This window comes from Notothenia coriiceps, unplaced genomic scaffold (assembly GCF_000735185.1).
Source record: "Notothenia coriiceps isolate Sejong01 unplaced genomic scaffold, NC01 NC01_scaffold00005788, whole genome shotgun sequence".
NCBI classification, from domain to species: Eukaryota; Metazoa; Chordata; class Actinopteri; order Perciformes; family Nototheniidae; genus Notothenia; species Notothenia coriiceps.
The window spans coordinates 12,305-22,037 of NW_011338489.1; the positions used below are offsets into that span (position 1 = coordinate 12,305).

Consider the following 9,733-nt stretch of genomic DNA (forward strand, 5'->3'; position numbering starts at 1 on the left):
ATATTTATACCCCCAAAGCTTTTTTCTTATTCAAAATAAGACCTTAACCTAAAGTACTCTTTCCCATTTAAATAAAGCCTTATTAGTTTGTCCGTCTGTGTCTCCTATTAATATCTAATAATAACAATAATACATTTCAATAACGTGCTTTAACCACCAGGTGTCCCTTTCTATCAGCTGTGCACCGTTATGGTGTAAATATACCAATATACTGATTGGATACAATATAAAAGTCAGCCGAATTAGTATTGATACTGCAAGGAGACTTATATTGTGAAGAGAAATTGAAGATTTTGTTTAATTGCTGATATATTTATGATCCTACATATTCAGTTTCGGCGGCAGTTGTTCATGTTTGTCTAGAAGTCTTCTCATCAGGGCTCTATAACGAACTACGGCAGATATGTAATATTTAATGCAGCCGAACCGTGTATTACAATGCCGTTATGTGATGACCTCCAAAGAGAAAATCAAGCAAACTCGGAATAAAGTATCATTTTATTTTAAAAAAATGTTTTCGTATTTCACATAAACAGGAAATCCGGTTAACTAAAATGTCTGTAAGGAACAATACCCCAACCCATAGATCCGTGGGTGAATAATGTAATCACCACATTACACACATCCCTTCACATTTAAATTTAAATTTACATTAAAGTCTTTCGTGAGGCAACGCAATAAACGCAACAACGGCACGTCTATTATTACAGATACAGATTTCAGTATTCTGAGCCACTACTCTCACCATAACTGACGGCAACAGAAGTCCTACATTATTCAATTAAAATTAAAGAAGTAAAAACAATAAGTGTGGCTTAATATTGAGTAAGAAAAAGGTATGGACATCCCGGAAAGTTGAAAATGTACGCTAAGGGCCGCCCCCTTGCGTTGGAAAAAGCCGACACAGGGGACTTGACATAACGTCAACATAGGCCGACCTTGGAGTGAGGATGTGTTGCCATATACAGTATATGCTGCATAAAATCCTTTTAGGGATCAAGCAATTCTTATTGAAAACACATTTTTGGAAGGGTTTAACATCGGAATAAGTCTAAATGAAAGTTGACTATATGTTAAATTGCATCCACATTTTACTTCCTACTTTTCAAATATGTTAGACTTAACATGACAACTTCTCTGAAGTGTAATGAAATCTTGCAGATGTGTTTTGCTTGTGGGTTCTTTGCAACACGCATCAGAGGTTTATTGTTAATGATCAGTGCTCTCTGTTTTTGGGTTAATCAGAAACAAAAGCATACTTTGCACCTCATTTTGTTCACCTTCTTTGCTCTTTTTTCATCATCACTTCCTAATTTTTTTGGTTACTTTAACTCAAGTTTGCTATGTTTCAGTCTCAAATGGGGGGACTCCTGCACCGCTTTAATCTGCTGACCGATCCATGTGAACAGAAGCACCTTCATTTAATTATTCCAAAATGACCAAAAGGGGAATCATTGAAACTTTTTACACGTTTCAAATAGAAATTGAAATCAAGATATTGGTTTAATGTCTTCACTCAGGCCTTTTTTTGTGGTGCCTGACTTGTGTAACCCAACAAAACCTCTGCTTTGCAACAGGGGGACGCGTTGCTGCACTTCAGTAACCTCCATGTATGTTGAACTTTATCAGGTTTTGAAAGAAATGACTAAGTGAGAGGAAAGCCCCGCCTTTAACCCCTCTGACATCGAGCTAATCAACACATTATTAGATAAAGATTAGATTAAATATTGGTCATAGTGCACAGTGCAGATCGAAGCCATGACATGCAGTTAGCATCCAACCAAAAGGGAATTTACTGATTTAGAATATGAATTTTAGAAAATGCTAGAAAGTGCATTAGGTAGTTTAGCACCAATCATTTTAAATGTACAGTATGCAGAAGTCCTGCATGTGAATACATTAAAGAGGACATATTATGCTCAGTTTCAAGTTCATATTTGTACTTTGTGCACTACTAGTCTGTGACATGCTTGTTTTTTAAATGAGTTACAAAAATGCCTTACCAGAAGTCAGGGTAATGCTTCACTAAAGTCTCCAGATGGTTCTTTATGTCTCTCTTGTTTTTCTGTTCGACGATGACGCTCAGCTCGTCTCCGACATCATAGAGCCACTCGTGAGCCGAGTTCTAAAACAGAAAAAAAAAATATATATATTTACGTTTCAATATTATTTTAATATAAGTGTTCTGACTCATTTAGGGTAACCTGAAACACTCTATATTGGTGCCTTTATTTATTCAATTTAAGAATACAAAATTGTTTTTACGACCTTTCTGTGGCTTCAATATCTTACTGTCCCCAGGTAACAAGTTTACAATGTTTATTGTGATGTGTCAATACTGCAAAAAACACTTCCTTAAAACATTTTAAAGGGAAACTCAAACATTACACACATAAAGATCAATGTATTAGTCATGGGGAGTATGTAAACAGTTTTAAACACTAATGTATTCAGTGGCTCTGTATTAACTTAAAGCCTCAGAGTTATTTTGATCCAAGCCGGGACACAACAAATGTTTGTAGAGTCGCATCATGGGAAACTGCACACACAGTATGACCCAGCATTTTTGGGCATTGACCCATACTGGGAAGTAAAGGCGTTATTCTTAAGTAAATCTGTCTCTAATATTAAATATAAAATGTGCAATACCAATATTAGTTGGTGAAGAAGTACTAATTTTTTCCTATTGACATGCAGAAGATGCTGTTCACGTTGATGGGGAAGTAAAGGGGTGTATCACCATGACATAAAACAATAATGTTATGATCACCATCTCCTCAAACAGGTCCCTCAGTTCTTCCCACTGCTTGCGGATCTTGCTCGCTGCTCTCTCGTGTCTCTGGTTCTTGCACGAGAAGTTTTTCTTCATCAGCTGGCCGATGTATTCTTGTACCACGTGGTAGTGCAGCCTGCTGGCAAAGTCCTGTTGCCGGGAAACACACACACACACACACACACACACACACACACACACACACACACACACACACACACACACACACACACACACACACACACACACACACACACACACACACACACACACACACACACACACACACACACACACACACACACACACACACACACACACACACGCACACACACACACAGAGGGAGTGATGTAGTAGGATAACAGGAGATGCATGTAAATGGGGAAATGAAAGTGTCTTAATGTGTCCGTCACATGACCAACTGCCATCAGGTCATAAGAACTAACACTTTCACTTCCACCTATTCATCGGTTCAAGTTTTCCAGGATTTTTTCCTTGTCTCTTTAATCATTTCTGCATCCCGCTGGAAACAATGGAGCACAAACTGATTAACTGGAACTTCCAAGAGGGGCTGATCCAATAAGTAGATAAGAATTTCGTCCACAGACCTCCTTTTAGCTGATTAGACTAGCTCTTAGAGAAAAAAAAAACACAAATGCGGTTGCCAAACCTGAAATCCATTGTTTTAAGCCATGTAAGAGGGTTTCTTGTAATCCAAAAATATAAATCCTAAGCGCTAAATGGGAAATGTATCAGATCATATCCAAACGTTGGCAGGTAACCAATCATTTTAAAGAGGCAGTAGTCTTTACTAATAAGTAAAATGTTTTAGCTGGCACGTTAAGATAATAAAGTGGTTGGTAAATGCTGGGAATCGACCCCTGACCTCACCTGGTTGTGTGGAGGCCTCATGAGAGCGCAGTGCTTAGAGAGCAGTTCCGTGCGTCTGGAAAGCTGTTTAAAGTCGTCATCGTCGGTGAGCCACTTCCTTGTTATCATTCTCCTCAGATACAGCTGGAAAAAATATCAGAAAACAGGTTTGAAGCAGGAAAAATAAATCTTACTATATAATGCTTTTACTGTTTTATTCTCCACAGGTTGAAGGGGGGTCATCAGTTCTTCTTTCTGTTCGTTAGGACGTCTGTTCAAAGAGACGTGGTTTTCCCTTTCTTGTATTGTGTTATATCGGCCTTTGTGCATGTAAATGGTCTGCAAATGCCAAAATCCCTGTGTTCCCTCCGGAGGGAGTTTCTCTCCTACCCGCCTGAAACGCCTCCCTTTCACTCCTTTGTCTACTTCTGTAACATAATGACATCACTATGTAACACGCGCACTTCGGCTAGTGCTCCAACACATTGTACGTGATAGACTAAGAGGTGGGACATCTCTAAGCGGTTGACCAATCACAACAGAGCCGGCCAGCTAACCAATCAGAGCAGACTGGGCTCTGGTTTCAGACAGAGGGGGAAAAGAGGTGCTGCAGCACAGGCAGTAATTTGATAACATGAATGTGATATAAAGTACTGTGATCGTACCTCGACGTCCTCTTTGAACTGGACCTCCAGCCCCTGGCTGAGCCTGAAGATCAGCCCATCAGTCTCTTTCTTTAAGTCCTCCACCTCTGCAGGACACGTGTCCCGGTACCCCTCCATGTGCTGCCTGCAGGAGGAAAAACAGCATTGACTGAGTGACTGTAATGAAATAGCTGACCTTAGTTTGTTCATCCTTTGGAAGTGTTTGGACCATCGTGTTGGGAACCACTTGGATAAACTTTTGTAGTTTATATTAAGTTGTTGAATCGAGATCACTTAAAATGATTGTTAATATTATTTAAACGCAATAAAAACACAATGTAGTTTGAGAAACATACTCATGAAAATGATATTTCAATCCTTTCACATTGCTATCTAAAACTGTAAAATGTCAGCTTTCCACAATCCTAAACTCCACCTTGCCGTCATACTAACATTATGACGTGACAGATCTGTGTCCATGTTATATTGTATGTTTTCTGTTCTGTTTTTTACTGACTTGTAAAAGGTGTAGAGACTCTTTGGCTAATGTGTAATTCATATAATCTGAAGCAGAGAAGGTTAAAAGTCACATCTACTCTGCATCTGTACACACACTCTGCTCCTGACATTTACAATTGCATTAAATAAACCAGAGCGATGCTGCATCTGCTGTCTCGAGACTGCAAATAGCAGCTGAGTGCTTTTAGAGGTGCAGCTTGCTCTACTTTCTCTTTCTACCCTCTTATACAACCAGAGCGTTTCTCACTCGCAGCCCCGATTCCCCGAAATCACGTGGGGCAAAACTCGTTCCAAGGCTTGCAAATTTCACAATGGCAAGCCCTTATTTTAAATGGGTTTGTGGTGAGCCTCTGCGTTTTAAAGAGGCGGTCTTCTATCTGAATCTAAAATAGCTCAGACATGAATCATCCAAACAAAATCTGATCGTCTTCCGAGTCTCTGTGCAGTTTAAGCACGTGTTTGTTGTTTTAGAAGCTGCAAAATCATTAGTTTAAAGCAAATCAACTAACATATAATATAACCAGATATTTAGATCATTTGTTGTGGGTGACTTTCAAATCAAAGCACATACATGTTAAGTACAGTATTGAACGTGGATCCAATTACATGCAGAAGTGGAAGAATTATTCAGATCCTTTACTCAAGTAAAAGTATTAACACCATACTGTGAATGAACTTAGGTAACCTTGTTTTCAAACCCTATATAACTTGGGAACTTGGAAAAGGTTCCTTCCAAATCCTTTTTTTCAAATCTGCATAAGTCCTTATCACATGAGAGAGAAAATGATTACTTTACCTGCAGGGATTTCATTCCTTGAAGGTGTATTATCTACTATTTAAAAACCGATAAACATGTTTAAATGTACCAATTTGAGCTTTTATTTTGAAGGTTAAACAGCCCAGAGGCAGTTGTTCATGTTATTCTACTGGTTAAGCACCAATGTAAAAAACAAATACACTCCTAAACATTAATTAAGAGTACTTTTAAAACAGGAAATCATCTATTTTCCTCTGGTGGCTGTGCTTTTGTCAAGGCAGGTTGGCATGATGCCTACCGGGGGTAATGTCAGGAAGTCATGTGACTTACTGTAAAGCTGTGAAGCTGTTGATGTATGTAATCTGATACTCTGTCCAGATAGGCTCCGGCTGCAGAGCGCTGCAGTGAAGCCTGAACCCCGCCTCAAATCTGTGGAGAGGAGAGACATGTGTTCAGCCTGCAAGACAACTACAAGGGCTTTAAACAACACACTTTAAATGGACTTTAATGTCTACATGATCTTTAGAGGCTTTTTTAAATGATTGATTGTATCGAGGTGGGGTCTCGCGTGTTAAACAGTCTTAGTCATAAATAGGCAGAGGAAATCTTTTGTCATATTGCAAAAGTGTGGTTATTGCACGAAGGGCTGGTTCCTGTTTTTGGTTTGTTTTGGATAGTTTATACACATTTCTACGTTTCTTTAATCCATTATTAATGTAGAATTTACATTAAGTTTACTATAATAGCCTAGATGTCAAAAGTGCTATAAAAACAACATTTACTACAATGACTCAGTTGATCTTGTTAAAATAAAGTAATTTAAATTGAAGTGCTCATACAGTATTTGTGTATTTCTGTGTTAACAAACCTCTTGGGAAAGTCTTTGAGCTCTTGCAGGCAGGAAGAGATCACTTTCTGTTTCAGCTGAGCATCGATCGCAGCAGAGCCTACAATAGATCCCTTCAAATTCTGCAGGAAACACACAAAAGTATAGAGCTCTTAAGACAGATACTTAAAACAAAGAAACAATGAGGTAATTATGAAGCTCTCTGCTGCCGTCAAATGGGTCAATCGCTGCAGTGCAACATGCACAGATGAGGGGGAATAAATCCCAATATTTTTATTAATACCATTATTTATTTACTTAGATACAAATACAATAAATTATAATCTGTAACAAAAATAAACACAATTATTTTTTTTAAACAGAGAAAATCAACAATGTCACACAAAACTCTCCAAAAAAGAAACATTATCCCATTAAGCACATATTCTGAGACCAATAATATATTTATAAAATATTAATATTTTATTTACTCTTTTTAAATAAGTTATATATATATATATATATTCATATGTTCTGTATTCAATATATTTATTTAAATGTATGTATTTTTTCTATATTTAAAGTATGAATTATTAATTAATCTGTTACTTATTTTCTTTTTTGTGTAACTATATTTTAATTAATACACATGACTTATAAGATGAGATAAGGAGTTAAGAGTTTGATGACCCCCCCCCATGTGATATTTATAAAAACATATTGTACCGTCCAGATGTCCATGGGAAACTGAGAGTGGAGGAAGCCCTCGTCCTTCTCTGGAGTCTCTCTGTCCCTCCATATTGTCTTATTTTCTTGTTCAATTACTCTCTCCAGGGTGCATCTTATGTCCTCCTGCAGAAACAAACACGTGGAGACAAAAGGTGGAGGAGGCGGTAAACAATCAGCAAAAAGCGGCTAGTTCCTGTTTGAAAATGACTCTATGTTACCTCATCTTCTTTCAGTGACTGCAAACATACTCAATTATTATTATCTATTTACAGTATATTGCTGTGTCCACTGACTGCGCCACGATAGGAGGGTAAAGATCAGAGACATTGGTTACGTGTCTTTCCGTCTCCAAATCTTTGTGCTTTTATTTTGTAGGCTAAAGAAAAAGGGTCCAAACTGGAGGGCAGCCCACCCCTCAAAATTAAAAAAACAAACACTTCTGTTTACAATCAATGGTTGGACTTGCTACTGCTATGTGAGCAAAAATGAAATCTTGGATGTTGACTTTTAATACAGTTTTTTGTTATTTTAATTCGCTGTTTGGTTCCCAATGTATTCCTAGATTATGTGTTTTCGCCCACCAAAAAGGTTTGAAAACTTCAGAAAAACGTGATCTATGGTTTGAAGAATTGTTTTATCATCATGCACAGAAAATAAACATTTTCAATATGAAGAACTGAAAAGCCTGTTTACTTTAACTCTAATGGAGTAATAATGATGTCTGAAAATAACAAATTCCATGAATTACAGATATAATATATGATGCCCCAAAAATCCCAGAAAGACGATGGACAACATGACCTCCGACGTTGTGCTCCTCACCTTTAATTTACAGCAGTATTTGTCTTTCAGCTTCTTGAGAAAGTCTTCCTCCAGCTGCAGATCAGAGCTCTCCTCCTCCATCTCTGGCTGCAGGGAGACACCTCCCATGATCTTCTCACTGCCCGGAGAGTACAAGAAACGTTTAAAAACATGTGATGAAATCTGTTGCCACTAAAGAATGCTGAAGGCATGTTGCTTCATGTCAGGGGAAAGAAAGATACCAAGTGATAAACTCTTCTCACCAGAACTTTGTCATATTTGGGAAAGATCACCACTAAATAATGCTTTAGAAAAAGACAAAAAGCAGAATATAATTGTTTTTATTTCTAAGAAAATGCAGTATACTCTATAAGAGCTGCGAGATGCTTAGTTTGATAAAAGATTTTTCACAAGAGATTTGCACTTTTTTGTATTTACGCCAATGTCCTTATAAAATATATAACACACTACAGGAAAGGGAAAACCCCCAAAATCATAATAGGGCCCCTTTAAGTGTAACGACCCCTACACACGGCGGCGTGCGTTGACTCTTTAACGCTTCTGTCCATTCAATTTGAATGGGGTGACGTCACATTTCGCCGAACTGCATTGTCGGAGCAAAGCGTAGCTTCTCTCGCGGTGCTCGCTGCAAAAGTAGAGCAATGTTCTACTTTTGACGCTTCGACGGAGGTGTCAGCCAATCAAATCCCGCTTATGCAAATCTGCCAGTACAAGCGCTAGCCAATCAAACCGTGTGTATGCTGGGAGAGCCAGACCGCAGTTCATTTCCTCATATGCCAAAAACTGGAGGAGAAAATAATTGTAGCGGTAGGGAATCACCCGGTACTTTAAGATCAGTCCCTGTTCACCTACCGGGATACAAACCGGAGGAGCCAGGCATGGAGGGAGGTGGCAGAGACAGTGGGTGAAACTGGTAGGTTTTCGCCTGTTTGGGGAGTTTATATCCAGTGTACTTCATTTGAATGGGCAGCTAGCAGGCATAGACAGTATTTAGCCGTTACAGTAACGCGTTAGTCCCAACACTGTTGATCACCCCTCGAAAATATGTTCTCTTACATGTTATGAAAGGTATTCTCTTAAATGATGTGGTAAACGGAATAATTACGTCTAAACTGACACGGTTTTGCATTTCTATAGGTTTTATAGATACGAGCATGGTTTTATATACTATCATGTTTAATCATGTTTTTTTCCTGCAACATGTTCCAAAAAAGCTGGGACAGGGGCATGTTTACCACCGGGTCACATCACCTTCCTTCTAGCAACACTCCTACGTGTTTGGAACTCTGGACACTAATTGTTGGTGGAATTCTTTCCCATTCTTGCTTGATGTATGACTTCAGTTGCTTCATAATGCGCCCCACACTTTCAATGGAGACAGGTCTGGAGTGCAGGCAGGCCGGTCTGGTACCCCCACTCTTTCTCTTGGCATTGTCTTGCTGAAATAAGCAGGGACGTCCCTGAAAACGTTTATGTACCTTTCAGCATTAATGGTTCCTTCACAGATGTACAAGTTGCAATGGGCACTAACACCCTCCCATACCATCACAGATGCTGGCTTCTGAACTTTGCACTGATAACAATCTGGATGGTCCTTTTCCTCTTTAGCCCGCAGGACACGACGTCCATGAAAAACAATTAGGAATGTGGACTCACCAGACCACAGCACACTTCTCCACTCTGTGTCAGTCCATCTCCGATGAGCTCAGCCCAGAGGAGCCAGAGGAGTTTATGGGTGTTGTTGATATATGGCTTTGGCTTGTAGAGTTTTAACTTGCACTCTCACAAACTC

At 38.9% G+C, this 9,733-nt stretch overlaps 1 protein-coding gene across 1 annotated transcript in view; it reads right to left on the reverse strand.

The window, feature by feature from the left end:
* LOC104943214 (exocyst complex component 3-like protein 4) overlaps positions 1-8,055 on the reverse strand; it is a 13,952-nt gene extending 5,897 nt beyond the window's left edge. The window contains exons 1-8 of the mRNA XM_010768552.1: positions 7,942-8,055; positions 7,117-7,242; positions 6,433-6,533; positions 5,895-5,993; positions 4,310-4,433; positions 3,666-3,788; positions 2,771-2,923; positions 2,004-2,125 (exon numbers count right to left, since the gene is read on the reverse strand). Of these exons, the coding sequence (XP_010766854.1) occupies positions 2,004-2,125; positions 2,771-2,923; positions 3,666-3,788; positions 4,310-4,433; positions 5,895-5,993; positions 6,433-6,533; positions 7,117-7,242; positions 7,942-8,049 (956 nt within the window). The 5' untranslated portion in view covers positions 8,050-8,055. The remainder of the gene's footprint in view (positions 1-2,003; positions 2,126-2,770; positions 2,924-3,665; positions 3,789-4,309; positions 4,434-5,894; positions 5,994-6,432; positions 6,534-7,116; positions 7,243-7,941) is intronic.
* Between the last annotated feature and the right edge of the window lie 1,678 nt (positions 8,056-9,733).